The sequence below is a fragment of the Pipistrellus kuhlii genome, unplaced genomic scaffold (assembly GCF_014108245.1).
Source record: "Pipistrellus kuhlii isolate mPipKuh1 unplaced genomic scaffold, mPipKuh1.p scaffold_m20_p_5, whole genome shotgun sequence".
In the NCBI taxonomy this organism is placed as follows: domain Eukaryota; kingdom Metazoa; phylum Chordata; class Mammalia; order Chiroptera; family Vespertilionidae; genus Pipistrellus; species Pipistrellus kuhlii.
The window spans coordinates 51,544,102-51,562,862 of record NW_023425551.1 but is presented as its reverse complement, the minus strand read 5'-3'; the positions used below and the strand labels follow the sequence as shown (position 1 = coordinate 51,562,862).

General features: G+C 37.0%; 1 protein-coding gene across 1 annotated transcript in view; it reads left to right on the top strand.

The window, feature by feature from the left end:
• The first annotated feature begins 4,181 nt into the window (after positions 1 to 4,181).
• Positions 4,182 to 18,761, top strand: part of MEI4 (meiotic double-stranded break formation protein 4) — a 179,999-nt gene continuing 165,419 nt past the window's right edge. Inside the window, exon 1 of the mRNA XM_036415126.2 lies at positions 4,182 to 4,236. Within this exon, the coding sequence (XP_036271019.1) occupies positions 4,182 to 4,236 (55 nt within the window). The remainder of the gene's footprint in view (positions 4,237 to 18,761) is intronic.

The window sequence follows — 18,761 nt, the reverse complement described above, 5'->3', positions numbered from 1 at the left end:
CAGAGAAGATATAAAACAAGAGGAGGACACAATGGTAAGGTGAGAGTTGTAGGATAAGGAAGTATACTAGAAGGTACTGGATGCCAGGCTGAGCTGCTTGAACTTAATTGGGTCAGCAGTAAGGAAGGCTTGCAAATAGAAAGTGACATAATGAAGATTGATCTGACAATAGTATAAGAAGAAATGGAGGAGTAGATATTGGAGGCTAGGAGGACCAGTTCGGAAAGTTTCTCTAAAGAGCCAAGCATGAGACAGTAGGGCTTAGACTAGGATAGTGCTAATGCCAAGCAAAGGGATGATGAGAGAAAAAAATGGTAATTATGCTAGATGATGGATGTGTTAATCAATCTGTTTGTGGTTATCATGTCACAAAGAATGTGTGAAAATTCTTGAAATATATGTCACTTTACATCATTAACCTTATCTGATTTTTAAAGTTTGTGACAACCTTACAAAGGTTATGAATAGAATTCTGATTATTTTCATATTGATGTGACAATCAAAAGTCTTTAAATGACAGCAATTGAAAGAAAATTTAACATAAGTGACATAATTATTGAAGATCAAATTACAACCTTTGTTCCCCTGACCAGTCTTCACACACACAAAAAGATGAATTTTTGTGTTTTTAATAGTACAGGTATAGAAAGCTAAATAATCACACTTCATTCCTTGTGTTATCTAAAAGAAGAGGAAATATAGTCACAAAATAATTTGCTGAATGTATTACATTTACCTCAAAAAGAATCCAAAATATATAAATTACTAAAATATGAAATATATAAACTTTGTGCTTAATTCTGCCTATAAACATAGCCTAGTATGTTATTTAGCTCTGCAAAAATTAAATAAAAGGTTTAGAGTTAGCCTTAAATCAAACAAATGTGTCCAACATTCCTTAATACTTGCAATGTGGCGAAGTCATTAGTGTACATTGTTGCTCTGAAGTCTTTAGTCTCGTGATGTTCTTATGAATAAATTATTATTTGACTTTAGCCTTCTGTAGGATCATACATACAGAATCAGAGCTTCAAATGAGAACTATTTTAGGCCCAGAATATGTAAAGGACAGCCATTCTCCTCTCACCTTTATTTTCCCCATACTTTGGAGATAAAACAACACCAAAAATGATAGACAACATAAATTGTCTTTATTATTTGTGCTGTTTTTGCCTGACATGAGCCCATGGAGACATTTGAGAAATGAGGCATCAATCCTCTATGGCAGTGTTTCCCAAACTTCTCTTACTAGTATACAATTTTACTTATATGTTCCAAAAAAATTCTAGTTTAGCATTTCTTAGTTGGGATTCAGGAATCTGTATTTTAACAACTCCATCATGAGAGAAGTTTGGGAAACACTGCTCTATGGGAACCCGAAAGAGCTCATTTTGTTGCAGGGTGTCCTAGGGAATGCCAGCATGGAGTTGGTTGGTAGTAGACATGCCATTATAACAAAAAAGCATTTCTGAGCGTAAAGTCACATGCAGGAAATCAAAATTAAGAGAGAGGAAAGGAGACTTGGTGACATAATTTGAGTAAATGGGACTCTGGGTTTATTCAGTTTTGTCAGCAAGTAGGTTTGGATTTAACTTGTTTGAGTCTCTGTCTCTTATTTGCAAAATAAGAGAATTACACTTCCCTTCTCGAACTCAACCTTAAGTGTAATTTCATTTTCCTGTTATTAGAAAAATCAGAACCATGTCACAGACACTCTTCCAATGGGAATGAATTAGTAGAGTGCTTCTAGCTTGAAACACAGCTTGGTCTAAACAGTCTTTTAGGGCTTACAGTCTATGTTGTTTATTTTGTGCCAACATATTAAAAAATATGTCTAATTACTGAGTGGTGAATAATACATTAGTAGTTTCTTTATTCACTGAACTTGTTATTTCATTATTTGGTCCATATGTTGATACCATCTGAAAGTGAAACCACAAAATCAATTACCTAACAAAACTCCAGTTTAAACTACAAAGAGTTGAAATGAGAGTTGGTGTACAATACATGTAAAATGTAGTCAAGTGTACTGATGTCACACATAGTTTTTAAATATAGAATTCTAGAAATTGCTGGGGGTAAAGAGCTTGAAGGGCTCCGATATTATGTGACATATTCAATGCTATAATATATTTCACATAAAGAAGACTTTGTAACCGAAAATAATCAAGCAAAATTCTGCCCTTGACTATTGTGCTTAAGAAAAGAAAAAAAAAGAAAAAAGAAAAAAGGACTAAAGAGAAAGTTGAGTTTACTCAGCATGTAACTGTATGGCTATTTTGTGCTTTCTTGGACAAAAATAAAAACCAAATTCTTATTCATGCAAAATAAACTGACATTTGAATTAATTTATTTTCTTTCTCTGAAAATGGAAAAACTTAACTTTCTTATGATTTCTTTATGCAACAAATTTTATAAAAGATATGTTTAACAGTAATGTGATAGTACATATAGAAAAAAAGCCTTTTTTGGTAAGAGATTTTGTTTGTTTTTTCTAGGCACCAGTGTTGTTTGTTTGTTTTTTGTTTTTTTTATCTGTAATAGAATCTGTAGAATTTGGGATTTTTTATCAGTTTAAAAGTGTCTTTCCCCCCAATCCCACCACCACCACCACTCTGTCAATCTAACAGAATGTGTTTATTGAATCGATAACTGGCATTAAAATAAAATGTGCTTTATTTAAGAGAAACATGAATAAACTAAATTATATAAGATATAGCCCTTATATAATCTTCATCCCTATGAATTAGGAAATTGTATTGGCCCCAACTATATATTTTTTCTCTAGTGTATCACATGATAGTCATTGATAACTATGGCCAAGTAGTTTTAGTGAAGTATTTATTCATGTAACAATTATTTATAGAGGACCTACTATGTTCCAAGCACTGTTCTCCACTCTAGATACAGAGCAGTAAACAAGCAGAGGAAGACTCTGTCCTTAAGGGGCTTGCATATTATTAGACAGACAATAAACAACAATGATATAAAATTAGATAATGATAAGTGCTATGAAGAACATAAAGCACAGTAAGAGGTATGCTTGTTAATTTTATGGGTTCTCTTGGGGAGGTAATGGTTCCTAATGGTTAGTGGAACCCTGTCTAGATGTTTCTATGAAGGTGTTTTTAAGATGTGATTAACATTTAAATCAGTAGACTTTGAGTAAAGCAGATTAACCGCCATCCTGTGACTGGGCCTCATACAACCAGTTGAAGGCCTTTAAAAAAGATCAAGACTCCCTGAAGAAGAGAAAATTCTGCCTCTGGAGTCCCTTTGGATTTATGACTGCAACAACTCTGCCCTGGGTCTCAGGCCTGCTGGCTTAGCCTATAGATTTTGGATATGCTAGCCCTACAATCACATTAGCCAATTCCTTAAAATTTCTCTCTCTCTCTCTCTCTCTCTCTCTCTCTCTCTCTCTCTCTCTCTCTCTCTCTCTCTCTCTCTCTCTCTCTCTCTCTCTCTTTGTATGTATGTACGTATACTTGCAAGAGAATGGTCTATTGCAAGAGAAATGGGAAGGGCCGTGGCGAGAACGTGATTGCTATTCTACATAGGTAATCAAGAAAGAATTGATAAGTTAACATTTAAGTAAATACCTACAGCCATAAAGTCATTGGAAAGAGTAAGTTTAGAAAGTGAGAACCATACCCTAACCAGTTTGACTCAGTAGCTAGAGCATTGGCCTGCAGACCAAAGGGTTCTGGGTTCGATTCTAGTCAAGGGCACATACCTCTTTTGCAGGCTCCTTGCTGGCCCAGGCCCTGGTCAGAGTATGTGCAAGAGGCAATCAATTGATGTGTTTTTCTCACATCAATATTTCTCTCTGTCTTTCCCACTCTTTCTAAAAATCAATGGAGAAAATACACTGAGTTGCCCGATTATTATGATTTCTGAACGCATAATAATCTGGCCCAGTGCATGAATTCATGCATGGGTGGGGTCTGGCCAGCCTGACCAGGGGGAGGGGACATGGGCGGTTGGCCAACCTGCCTGCTGATCAAATTCCTGGTCGAAGGGACAGTTTAAATATTAGCCTTTTACTATATAGAATATACACTGAGTGGCCAGATTATTATGCATTCCAAGATCATAATAATCTGGCCACTCAATGTATACCTTGGATGATGATTTTTTTTTTTAAAAAAAGTGAGAATTGCAAGTTCTGAGGCAGGAACATGCTGAGCATGAGCAAGGAATACAAAGTGACCATTGAGGCTGAAAAGGAAGGAGGTAGGTAGAGAGTGGTCCAATTTGAGGTCAGACAGAGGAAGGGAGGGCTGATCGCCAAGTTCCCCAAAAGATAACAGTAAACCACTAGACTCACAGGGTCTTTCTAGCAGAGGAGTAATATGATCTTACACCTGTGATTACTCGACTGGGGGTGGTGAACACACCACACAGTGTACAAATGATGTATTATGCTATAGATCTGTGCACCTGAAACCTATATAATTTTGTTAACCAGTGTCTCACCCCAATAAACTCAATAAAAAAGGGGGGGAAAAAAAACAAAGAAAGAAAGAACAAAACTGACTGCCACGGTGAGAATAGAATCTAGGGGACAAAATGTAATTATCCAGGTGAGTGATGATGGTGAATTGCATTCACTCTCTGAATAAATTCTGTAAATAGAGAAAACAGTATTGGATCAAATAGGGAGTGTGACAGAGAAAAAGGAGTCAAAGTTTTTAATCTGAGAAGCAGAGGATAATAAAGGTGCTCTTGACTGAGATGGGCAATGTTGGAGGAAGAAAAGTGGCGGTGGGTGGAGAGATCCGCAGAGAAGTTTGGTCATAACTTGAGATACTGATTACTCATCCAAGTGGAGGTGTGGTGTAGGCAGCTGGGGGTGTGTCTGGCTCGGCGGAAAAGGTCTGTGAATCATCTGCTTAGAAACTCTACCTGTTAACCTAGCTATTGCTACTTCTGAGGAGGCATTTGGGAAAATATGGGGGCTTTTTGGCTGTCATTATGACTATAGAGAGTTAACTGGCATCCAGAGGACAGGTGCCAAAGATTCTAGGATTCTTACAATGCACAGGATGGGTGCTGAAAACTTCGACATTTCTCTGGGTGTTTCAGAATTCTGGAATGCACTGCTGGAGTAATTCCAGTAAGGTTAACTGTTTGTTTGTTTTTTTTATATATATATTCTGAATTTTTCAGGAATATGACTCTTCTATGCAAATCAACAAAATATTGTACATTGTTTTGATCTCAACTTCTCAAGAGATTTTCATTGCAGAAAATAATGTGACAATATCATCATAACTTATATTTGAGATAATAACTTACTCATCCGTAAGTACTAGTCTGCCTTTAGAGCTGTCACATTCAAATCTATAGCAGAGAAGACTTGAGATTCTTCTTTAAACATACATAGAATCAAATTCTATTACATTAATAGAGTTACATAAAACTTAAGGACCTTATCAAATATTATTATTATTACAAAATATTTTACCTAACTGCTTATTGATTTTAAATATTTTGTAGCACTATAGGAAATATATTGTATAAGCTGTGAATTAGTTATGAAAAATTTTATTGATTTGCTGCTTCTCTTTTCAATTTCCTCTATTCTCAGTTGCCTATCAAAGAATATGGTCTCCAAGTTTTTATTATATACTGGAAGTAATTAGTGGACTTTTAGGGAGAGATATATTTTACTATGTGATAACATGCATAACATAGTACTTTTGAACAATACTTATATGAACACTAGAGGCTCGGTGTATGAAATTCTTATGGGGGGTGGGGGGTGGGTGTCCCTCAGCCTGGCCTGAACCCTCGCCAATCTGAAACTTCTCAGGGAATGTCCCACTGCCACAGAGATTGGGCCTAAACTGGCAGTCAGACATCCTTCTCACAATCCAGGACTGTTGGTTCCTAACTACAGCTTGCTTGCCTGCCTGCCTGCCTGCTTGATTGCCCCTAACAGCTTCTACCTGCCAGCCTGATCGCCCTCTAACTGCTTTCCTGCTGGCCTAATTGATGCCTAACTGCTCCCTTGCTGGCCTGATTACCCCCAAATGTCCTCCCCTGCTGCGACTGGCCTCCTCTGCAACTTGCAGAGCTGTGGAACCTACCCCCCACCCCAGGCCTCACTGCACAGAGCAGCCTCTGGACCCCGTCTCCACTGTGCACACAGCCATCTTGTGAGGCCATCATCTTGTAATGACATGAGGGCATGACGCCACCTAGGTTATTATTAGCATAGATGGCCCAGTTCATTTGTGAGAGTATCATGTTTTCTCATCCCTGTCATTTCCCTCTACACTTTGATTTAGAACATAATGCTTACTTTAGATAGATATTTACCTCTTTCCTTAGCAATACCTCAGGTATTTCTCTTTTTCTAAGAGCTGCAGATTATACATTGAGGTTTGGTCATACTTCAATTTGTGATGTTGATTATTCATAAGTGGAGGATAAACACAGGTTGCTTCCACCTTTTGACTATTGTGAATAATATTGCTATTGAACATGGATGTGCAACTATCTGTTAAAGTCTTTACTTTGAGGAGAACAAAAGTCTTTACTTTCAATTTTGGGGGATATATACCCAGAAAAGGAATTACCAGATCACATAATAGTTCTATGTGTGTGTGTGTGTGTGTGTGTGTGTGTGTGTGTGTGTGTGTATATATATATATATATATATATATATATATATATATATATATATATAAATATATATATTTTTTTTTTTTTTTTTTTTTTTTTATTTTTTAGGAACCACAATACTGTTTTCTACATTTGGCTGCACCATTAGTTATTTCCATCAGCAATGTACAAGTGTTCCAAATTCTTCACACCCTTGCCAACATTTGTTATTTTCTGTTTTCAATTTTGTAATAGCCAACCTAATTGGTGTGAGGTGTTATCTAATTATAGTTTTAATTTTTATTCACCTAATGAGTAGTGATAATGAGCATCTTTTCATGTTTTTATGGCCTTTTGTGTGTCTTTTTGGAGAAATGTCTATTCTAGTTCTTTCACATTTTTTTCATAAAGTTGCTTGTTTTGTTGTTGTTCAGCTGAAGACTTTTTAATTCCTTTTTTCTGCAGGGTAGAATTCTTCATGACCTCTTATTTCTGAACTCATAAGAAAGCATCCCACTTATCTCTACAGTTTCCTATCATTTCAGATCTATGAAGGTACTAATCTTATTTTAAATATAGTAATGCATTTTAATTTTGCTTTTAAACATGTTACTCATTATTATTTAAATAATTCATCCATGTGTTTAGAATAGAGGAAAAGATAATAAACTGGAAAAAAAAATGAGCTGAATTAGAATTCTCTTTTCTCTCCCATGTATTTTAGAGGATAGTGAAAAACGTATTTGTCATGATATAATTCTTGTCACTTTAAAAATATTGGTATAAGTAAATACTAAAAATAAAAACATGCAATACATGAGTAATTTTAATGAATATTATCCTGTTGTTCCAGAGAGATCAGTAGAGGAAGAAAGACCAGGACATCTGGTAGAGATATCCAGATGGAGAGTAGAGAGTAGTTAGAGGTAAAGCATGTCTACCCCACAAATATTCAGTGTCGTTCTATTTTACAGAAGACAGAGGGCTTTTAGGGCAGTATATCTTGACCTTGACATTATTCATATTTTAGATAATTCTTTGTTATAAGAGACTGTCCTGTGCATTGCAGGATGTTTAACAGCATCCCTGGTCTCCACCCACAAGTTATCAGCAGCACCTCCTTATCCCGTAATAATAATAATGATAATAATAATAATGATGATGATGTCTAAAGATATTACCAAGAGTGCTCTGGAAGTAAAATGGTCCCTGGTTGAGAACCACTGCTCTACAGCTATGACTATGTGTTAAAGGTGTGAAGCATATTAACTTGGAGTGACCCCTCAATAGAGGAGAGACAGTGGCCAACATCATGTCACAGTGGACCCATGTAGGATGACAGCATGTAAACATCTCAGATCTTTGTAATGCTAGATGCCACTGTAACTTTGCTCAGCCATGTTACCTTCCAGTTTTTTTCTTCTTACTAAGAAGAGGGATAGTAATGCTATGTAACTATTCTGTACACATATGTTAAACGTAGTCTCAGATTACTGGAAAGACTTAGAGAAAACACTTGGACAAGTCAAACAAATTTTTCTCATCTCAAAGACACAGAAGGAAGTCTTTGTTGAGAGAACACCTGGCAGATAAGCATCAGGCAGGCCTGAGAAAGGGCTTCACCCTGGAGGTAGGGTGGGAGAGGATGTGTGTGCTGGAACTGGTGGGAGGATATGTGTTTGGGGTTAATCCTGCAGTGGGTGAATAAAGTTACATCAGAACTTCAGGAGGCCTAAGGGTTTTCTTACTGATGGGCCTTACATCTAGAAGACTAAGGTCATCCTACGAATAGCCTTGTGTGAATACTTGCTTGAAACCTTTTTACTTGAATTAGTTGCCCCTTGTCAATTCCAGAATTATTTAATACATGATATTACTCAGCCTTGAATGAACTTATCATTTATTATTGGTCACCTCAGGCTAACAGAGCCTGGTCCAAGTAGATTCAAGAGCTCCTAGATTTAGGAGCATAGATGAAAGTTTTCCCAGAAGTGTCTTGGAATAATGCTAACAGGCCTCTGGCCAATGAAGGGCCTATCCTCCAGTTGAATCTAGGGAGGTTTGCTTTAAGAATAGATTGGAATTAAATGAAACAGTGCAAAAAAAAAAAAAAAAGTTCCTTATCCAAGGGTTCTCAATAAAAAGTAGTATCATTATTATCCTTACTAGTGACCCTGTGAATGAAATTCGAGCACACTAAAAGGGGATTAATTAGAGGAAATAATTTAATGTTGCTATTTGCCCTTTCTCTATAATAGAAGTGTCAGAGATGGGGGGAAAAAAAAAAAGATAGTGAAATGTATATGAAAACCTTCCTCCTGTCAGAGTCTGGGGCTCACCAAGGGACCCAGAGTCAAGTCCCCGCCAACCCACATGCACCTCAAAATTGCATGAGACCTAAACCCAGCTGCCCCCCCAAATTGGGCTAGATCCAAACCTGGCCAGTCCTACCCTTGTCAAGCCCTGCCAGACAGGAAGCATAGCCTTAGGTCCCCTGGCTCTGCACCAGGACAGAGGGCATGGCCTGAGATCCCCCAGCCCAGACTGGGGCAGGGTTCGTGCCTTGAGGTCTTCCATCAAACTCTGCCAAGTGGGTGACACAGCCTGAGATCCCCTGTCAAGCCTGCTGGGTGGGGGGTATGGCATGAGTTCCCCTGTCAAGCCCCACCAGGTGTGTGTGGGGGGTGCAGCCTCAGGTCCCTGTCAAAAACCTGCTGGGTTGGGGCATGGCCTGAGGCCCCCTATCAAGCCCCACCAGGTGGAGTGTGTGGTCTGAGTTCCCCTGGCCTGGGCCTGGTGCCGGGGTAGGGGGTGCAGCCTGAAGTCCCCTGTCAAGCCCCACCTGGTGGAGGATGCATCCTGAGGTCCCCTGGTTTGAAGCTGGGGTCGGGGGTCGCAGCCTGAGGTCCCCTGTCCAGCCCTGGTGGGTGGTGCATGTGGCTTGAGGTCTCCTTCAAGCCCCACAGGGGTGGGGTAGGGCATAGCCTCAGGTCCCTGCTAATTGTTAAGTCTTCTATGGGAACTTGGCCTCAGTGGTGGGTGCAGCCATCTTTGTGACTGAGTGATGGGCAATTAGGATATTCCCTCTTTATTAGAAAGGATTACTGTTATAATTTTATTATTGTCCTTAAGATAGCAGAATGCAACAGTGGTATTGAGGTCACTCGTGGAAATGGGGCCTCAGGACTTACTTCTGGTCTGTTTTGCAGCAATGACATTATAGATCATAAACTGGGTCTCCTGGTTGCCTCTAGAAGAGGTTATTTAAAGGACATTTTCTTTTTAACAGTCTTTTAGCATATATCCAGGAAAGAAATAATTGGAGCCTCAGAAAACCTGGGTATATTTAAGAAACAATAACTAAAAGAAATATAAATATAATTCAGGCTTTTACAAAAGACTCAGGCATATGTGTGTATCTCTGATAAGGTTAGTGATTTCTTCTCTAATATGTTCCTATAGCTACTAAATTTCTTAAAAAGAATTTTTGAAGACCTTTTGGGTAGAACTAGTTTGAGAAGCTGGGAGAGACAAGGATTCTGGATTTCTTTATTCTGCATTCAGTCTTGCAGTATGAGAAAGCCAAAAGACAAAATGTTATGTAGTCATGCCTCATTTTTAAACTATTACAGCTGCTGATAAAAGCACTGTTTTCCTTGGTGTAAACCAGAATAATTAACAGGATGTGATTTGTTAATGTACAGTTAAAAGTACTGTATGTTTACTCTGTGTAAACCAAGCTAATTAACAGTAAGTTCTTTGTACATTTTTTCTCTAGAAGTTGCTGATAAATGTTAAGTAAAACAATTTTACTTAATCTTCTTGTTTCATTTGTAAATTTTAATATTATCTTTATTACCTTCCTTCTCATTAATTGTTCACAAAGTAAAAATAGCAACTTGTTATAAAAATCAGGGAAAAACAGAAATTATGACATTTCTTAATTGTATTAATGAACTATCTAAATCATAAATTAAGTTTGACAAAATATAGATAGGATTGTGCTGACTTGGCAATTTATATTCCACGATTATGGAAAAGAAAAAAAATAAAATTGCCCTGTGAGAATTAATTATGAACCCACCAAAAATGGAATAAAGCAGAGATAATGCAGAGTTGCTGAGTGTTATATAATGGGTCCCAGCCAGAGTAAATCTGAAAAAACAAGCAAACAAAAAAACAATCTGTCATTCAGAAGGAGAATAAACAAACTAGGGAAGTTAAGAGGTAAGGTGGGAGAGCATACACTGTATGTGCATAAGTCATTAATGCCCAAAGATGTGGTGTCCTGGCACAATTCATCTGGCATCTCTCTTCTCATGGCAAAAATTACCTATTACCAAGGCTATTATATATTCTACTAGAGGCCAGGTGCATGAAATTTGTGTATGGAATGGGGCTGTGGGGGTCCCTCAGTCTGGTCTGCACCCTCTCACAATCTGTGATCCCTCAAGGGATATCCAACTTATGGTTTAGGTCTGATTGGGCCTAAACTGGCAGTTGGACATCCCTCTTGCAATCCATGACCACTTGTTCCTAACTGCTGGCCTGACTCCCTGATCACTCCTAACCACTCTGCCTGCCTACCTCATCTCCCCTAATCACTCGCCTGCCTGCCTAATTGCTTCTAACCACTCTGCATACCTGCCTGATCACTCCTAATCACTCTGCCTGCCTGCCTGATCACCACTAACTGATTCTGCCTGCCTGCCTGATCTCTCCTAACCACTCTACCTGCCTGACTGATTGCCCCTAACTGTTCACCTGCCTACCTGATCGCCCCTAACCACTCTGCCTACCTGTGTGATTGCCCCTAATTGCTTGCCTGCCTGCCTGATCACCTATGATCACCTCTGCCTTGGCCCCTTCCACCACGGCTTCTTCTGGAAGGACATCTGGAAGGTCATTTGGCTGTCCAGTCTAATTAGCATATGATGCTTTTATTATTATAGATGTCAGCCAGTTTAAGACTCATTTATCTAATCTCTTTTGCTCTAAATTCATGTTCATCAAACCACTATTTGGTTATAATATGGTATTCTATGCATACAGGCAAAGATAGAAAATCATGCCAGTGTGAGTATATCAATTGTAGTGATCATACTAAATAGTAAATTGTTATTCTGTCTTACATATTGTATCTTGTGAACCTGAGCAACATAGGTTTTCTTCTAAAAGATGTATTACCCTTCAGAGGCTAAAAGATCAAAATTCTGATCCTGCAAAGCAGCAATCCAGTCTACAATCTGTGGTGGATCCACCAAGGTCAATGCCACTTTGTAATGTTCCTTGACAGCCTTCAGCTGGCTTCCCTTAGCTGACAACCACACCTCTTCCTTAAAACTTCTACACAGTAAGTATATTAGCAGTCTATATCAGAGCAGTAAACTAAATGAAGATGCATACTGACATGAGTTCATGATTACCAGTTGCAGTTTAGCCCCCAAAACTGCCAGATACTTTTCCATGCTTCTCTAATTACCTCATTCTTCCAATCTCTAAAGAAAATAATTTCCCATCTTCCACACTCCCCGCAAACATGATGTCCCACCTTCATAAGTCACTTTAAATGGATGCCCTTCCCTCACAATTCCCAACAAAACAGAAAACATCTCATCACAATCCACAAATTATTCTGAACCTGCAATTATTTCAAGGTAAGGAGTCTTGTGTTTCTTTGGGAAGAGAATTATATTTTAAAACACTGAAAAATAAACCCATGTCTACATATGTTCCTAATCCTTATTTCTTTAAGTTTTTAGGGGAATCTGTTATTTCAATAAGAGAGGTGCAAGTCTTTCTACCTGGGGTCAAATCTATCACATGTTCTTGAATTCTATCCCAACCTTATATTCATAGGATTTTTGTTCCATCAAATATCCTGCTTCCTTTATATCTATTTCTGTTGGTTCTAGTGGGTCTTTAAAAATCAACATTAAATTAGGATGTTTTTAAAATTAAAAACAATAGAAAGGAAGAAAGCAATAACAAACTTACCTTTGCTCTTCATATCTCTTATCAAGCTATCACCCTATGTCCCTCCTTATTTTCAAGCCCCACTTCTCCAAAGAGTTGACCTTGGATGTCATCCCTCTTCAATTTCTTGCTCTCTATGTCTTGACCCATTCTATGCCAACATCTTCATTAAAAGCTCATCTTCTAAAGCACATGTGTCAAACACAAGGCCCGCGGGCCAAATTCGTCCCGCCAGGCCTTGCAATGTGGCCTGCACCGCGCTGTCATCACTGCACTCCGCTGCGTTTCCATCACAATGACAGTTTATGACTGTTCAGTAAACCATTCGGCCCACGATTTAGGCTGGATTTTAGATTTTGGCCCCTTCTCTGATTGAGTTCGACACCCCTATTCTAAAGTCACCACTGAATTCATTTTGTTTCATTTAAAGGAAATTTTCTATTTTTCATTATAAGGAATGTCATACCATTTAAAGGGAAAGTAAATCTCTTCTTAAAACATTCTTCCCTCATCTAGCTGGTGTGGCTCCATGATTGAGCATCAACCTATGTACCAGGTAGTCATGGTTTGATTCCTGGTCAGGGTACATGCCTCATTGGCTGGCTCCATCCCCAATCAGGGGCATGCAGGAAACAGCTGATCAGTGATACTCTCTCATCATTGATGTTTCTCTCTCTCTTTCTCCCTTCCTCTCTGAAATCAATAAAAATATACTCTTTCAAAAGACATCCCTCCCTTTGCTCCTATTATTCTCTACTCTCCTAACCCGTTGGCTCCTATTTTTAGACTCCTTTGAGGTTTCTTCTTCTCCACTAATATTCAGAAGCCAACCAAGGGAAATAAGGTTAAATGTCCAAACTAAATTAAATCAGTTTCTACCACCAGCAACTGAGTAGAAATTTAGGCTATTCCTGAAATGGAAATATTATAGGAGGAAACTTCTAGGAATGGGAGGAAGAGCCCTTTACCATGAATTTTGAACATATTTGTTTTGAGATGCCTGTGAGATACCAAATGGAGATGCGTGGTAGGCACATGAAAAAATAAAAAATAAAAAAGGGGGCATTTGAATTCAAATACCAGAAAATGGATAAGTGCAAAAACTTTCTTCTAGTAAATAATGTTCAAAGGCCTGAAGTTAATAACATCATCCAGGGAATGGGTACACAGTAGTACATAGTATGATAATGATAGCCTGATGTCTAGTCCCAAGAAATTCCAAAATACAAGCTTATGTATATGATATTTGGAGTTTGGAAATGGATAAGATCAACTATGAAAAACATCAGGATTCCACAGAGAGGAAACTCAGGATCAAGTTCTGGGCCCAACAAATTTTAAAGGCTTAACAGCAAAGAAGGTTCCAGCAAGAAGACTGAGAGGAGTAGCCAATAAAGTATAAACACATCTGGGAGACTGAAGCTTCAAGGACAGCAAGAGAAGAAAGTCTCATTTGAGCAGGAAAAGGAAGGAAGGAAGGACAGGAAGGAGAGAGGGCATATTGTGATTTGATTTGTGTCTCCAGAAAAGAAATGTTCAAGTCATAATCCCTGGTATCCATGAATGTGACCTTATTGGGAAATAGTCTTCCCAGGCGTAATCAAGTGAAGAAGAGGACATCTTGAATTAGAGTGGATAGATTAGGAAGGGGAAATTTAGACAGACAGACTCAGAAGGAAGATAGTCATTTAGAAAACAGGAAGAAATGGGAGTAATGAAGCTGTGAGGCAAGGAATTCCAAGGATCGTTCCAAGGATTGCAGGAAACTACCAAAGACTAGGAAGAGGTGAGAAAGGAATCTTTTCTAGAATTCCTATGGGTTTAAGAAGGAGTGTGACCCTGTAAAGGACTTGATTTCAAACTTCCAGTTTCCAGAACTCTGGGAGAATAAACCTGTGTTGTTTTAAGCCACTGAGAATGTGTTCATTTGTTAGGCAGAGTTAAGGAACTATAATAATACTATGGCAATGGAGAAATGTCAAATTAATATTCACAATGTATCAAGGTTAATATAAAATTTCTTTCTCTTTGCAAGGAGGAATATAAGTTTTTACTCAAATTCTTGGTATGTAGTTATGTATCATGTCCCCTAAATATACATGTCCTTGAAAAACTTCAAAATCTTTTGCATTTTATGTTAATTTAGAACTAGAGATTTCTGTTGTATGTCCTTGAAACAGAACTCATATTGCAAAGTCACTCCGGAGAAAGAGAGCATGAATTCTCTCATTACTAAACAGATTTTATTTTCTGTCATACATCAGCCATGCCATGTCTCACAAACTTTGGGAAGACCCATGTGTTTTGCACTTGCTCAAGAAGCATTAGAGTATAAAATGATCTTATAGAAAATAACAATAATCGTGGCTTTCTTTTATATTGCCTCTCATCTTTCACATGGAGGAGGAACTGATATTATGCATGGTCACAGAAATGACTGGTTCTGAATAAGTATTCTAGCAAAAAATAAATATCTGGATTTCTTCTTGAAAAGTTTAGATCAACAGCAATAGTTATTTTTTTTAAAGTAGCATGTATTTCTGATTACAAATTAAATATGCATCCATTAGATGCAATTTGAAAATCCAGATAAGTACAGAGATGAAAATTACAATCATTCACCACTCCTGCCACTCAAATAAACCATTGTTTACACTGGAGTGTGTCTCTCACATTTTATCTATGCACATATTTTTATCATGCTTTAGGTCATGTATATTTACTTTAGAGCCCTATTTTTCACTTATAATATTGCATTCTAAGAACTTTTACATATCACAAAAAGATTTTTAAAAATCTTTTTTTTTGTGTGTGTGTGTGTGCATTTTTATCAATTTCAGAGAGGAAGGGAGAAGGATAGAGAGATAGAAACATTAATGAAGAGAGAATCACTGATTGACTGCCTTCTGCATGCCGCCTACTGGGAATGGAGCCCACAACACAGGCATGTGTCCTTGGCCAGAATCAAACCTAAGACCTTTCAGTCCACAGATCAATGCACTATCCACTGAGCCAACCTGGCTAGGGCTAAAAATTATTTTTAATAAAGGTCCAATGATATTCTATGGTCTAGGGCACTCACAACTTATTTACCACCCTAGTGTAACACATTTAGGGATTTTTACATTATTAAGCATGCTATGATGAGCATACAAATAGATTTTGGTGCCCACATATTTGAATATTTTTTTAATATGTGGAATTACTGCATCAATAATAATAATATGTTGAATGACAAGTGTATTAACCTTAAAAATCAAAAGCACAAATTAAAAAATGACTTATTTTGAGAAGTAAAGCAAATGTATATGTCCTAAAGTTTTACAAGAATCATTGTTAACCATTAGCTCTGATTAGTGAAGAATTTCTGCAGAAAGATACTCCCCCAACCCCATCACAGAATGGCAAATCAGAATTCTCTGAAATCCACAGGGATTAACTGATGAAATATTGTCACACTCCATTCATATAGGAAATGCTATTACACATGGACTTTCTCAGGAGATTGCCATTAAAATTACACTTGAAACTTACTTCTCTTGCTATTAGAGTCAGATATTCCCTGGAGAGATGAATAAATTATTTGTGCAGGAGGAATTATGGATATGTGTATATAATAATGCTATGGACTTTCATATTCATTGAGGAGTGTTTTTAATTATAATTATCTTGTAAAACATAACCATTTCAATTTGAAAATGAATGAATGGCCAGGGACAAATCACATTTATGTTTCCTACATGAAAAACAAGTAAAACAATGATTTATGGGGAACAAATAATAATGTGAAATTATAGGCTCATTTAAAAAAATTGTTGCCGAGACCGGTTTGGCTCAATGGATAGAGCGTCGGCTTGGGGACTGAGGGACCCGGGTTCGATTCCGGTCAAGGGCATGTACCTTGGCTGCGGGCATATCCCCAGTAGGGGGTGTGCAAGAGGCAGCTGATCGATGACTCTCTCTCATCGATGTTTCTAGCTCTCTATCTCTCTCCCTTCCTCTCTGTACAAAATCAATAAAATATATTTAAAAAAAAAAAAAAAAAATTGTTATTACCATTATAAACAAGTAACTGATTATTATAATTTGCATATTTGGAAATTTCTGTTCTTCCTAGTTTTATCTACTATCTATCATATTACCTTATAAATTGTGGGTTTTTTTTTTTTACTTTTTCCCTCCAAGTTCTTACATTAGAAGAAAGTGCCAATAACATATCAGCTTCACTTTAAAGTTCATAAATTTTTCAAGTGAAAAGAAAAATCACTGAAGCGATACTGCAGGGATATTGCATTCTGGGCTGCTATTAATGTGTGCAATATTGGAATATTCAACAAATATAGCATATCAAATCCATAAAAGGCTAAGTTCATAAATACCACAGTCCCTTGTAGAATATTTTTAAAACAATTTCATACTTTGCTCCCAATATGGAATGAGGGAATATTTGTCTGATCTTTGGAAATTGTATTTAAGATGACAAGATTTAACATAAACTAGAATCCATACATTAAAAAATATATTTTTGCAAAAAAACTTTGATTACTTACACAATTTGAGTGGCAAACATTTTAAAATGAACTTCTTATACTGGAAAACAAACAAGTAAAATGCATTTCTTTTCAAATAAAAGCTTTATCAAACAAGAAAGCTGTTTTTTAAAAGCTTTATCAAACAAGAAAGAAGCTGTTCTTTAATGACAACTATTATATTAATATAAACTTTAAAATTTATTTTCCTTTGGTGTTGTGCTGTTATAAAAAGATATTAATAACAAGTCTAATAAATAGCCATCTCAAATATTATGGTTTAAAATATTCTGATTTCAATTGTGACACAGTTTTAAAGCTGTTTCTCCCGCTGTTGTCTTCTTCTCTTTAATTCCTGTGTTGTTGTTTTTTGTCACATCTACTATCTTTTTATTCTCTAATCTGAATGCTTATTTTCTGACAGCTGATCTAAAGTGAAAGTTTTAAACAGAATCCTTTAAATGGAAGTTTGTCATTTTCTATCATTTGATTTGCTTTAATCATAATTATACATGGCCCACATGAGTAATTCTACCCTTGTAGACTTCACTTTTTACCTTCAGCTGTCATATGAACAAGGTTGTATTTCTGACTGTTCATAAATGAGAAAAAAAAGGATTCTATTTAGTTCCTCTTCTCATATTTTTCCCCATTATAATTACTGCCTTTAAGAAAACAAATCAGGGGTAACCTTTGATCATTCTTCTTTCATCTCAGTGGGCTAAATGTAGTTGTCCCTTCATGAAACTTATGAAATTTATCCCTTTCTCCATGAAGCAATTGCTGGGAAAACTTCACACATTTTTTAAAAAAATATATTTTTATTGATTTTTTTACAGAGAGGAAGAGAGAGGGATAGAGAGTTAGAAACATCGGTGAGAAAGAATCATCGATCAGCTGCCTCTTGCACACCCCCTACTGGGGATGAGCCCTCAACCAAGGTACATGCCCATGACCAGAATCGAACCCGGGACCTTTCAGTCCACAGGCCTACATTCTATCCCCTGAGCCAAACCGGTTTCTGCAAAACTTCACACATTTTAATGTTACCATTTTGGTTCTTGCAAACTTCTCCTTCACACTATATATCCCAACAAACTTCAGGATGGATATTACAATATATTTACATAAAAATAAATTTTCCCCATTAAAATCATCATTTACTTCAATACAGGAATCAGTCTTCCAGATTATGTAACTATTGCATTTTTCTTATTCATAAGTTGCTTTCAATTGTACTTCCACCATGCTTTTTTCTCCAATCAATTTATTTGTTGTTGTTGTTTTTTCTTCACTCAGTATATATCTCATTTACTCTCTTTATGCCTACTTATTTATTCTTACACAGAGTTAGCCGGGTGTGTGGGGATTGGCTGATTTGACATACAGTGGACTTTCCACATGTTTGAGTTTTGAATTCATGGATTGCACATCCATGAATTCAACCAACCATGAATCAAAACTGCTTTGTTTTGTTTTAATTCTCCGAAAGTTTCAAAATAACAAAACTTAAATTTGCCATGTATGGAGCACTACACTGAATCTATCTGAATTCAGTGATATGTAGACATACCTAGCGATAACCTACATGCAAATAGGTTATATAAAAATACTACACCATTTTATATGAGGGACTTAAGAGTT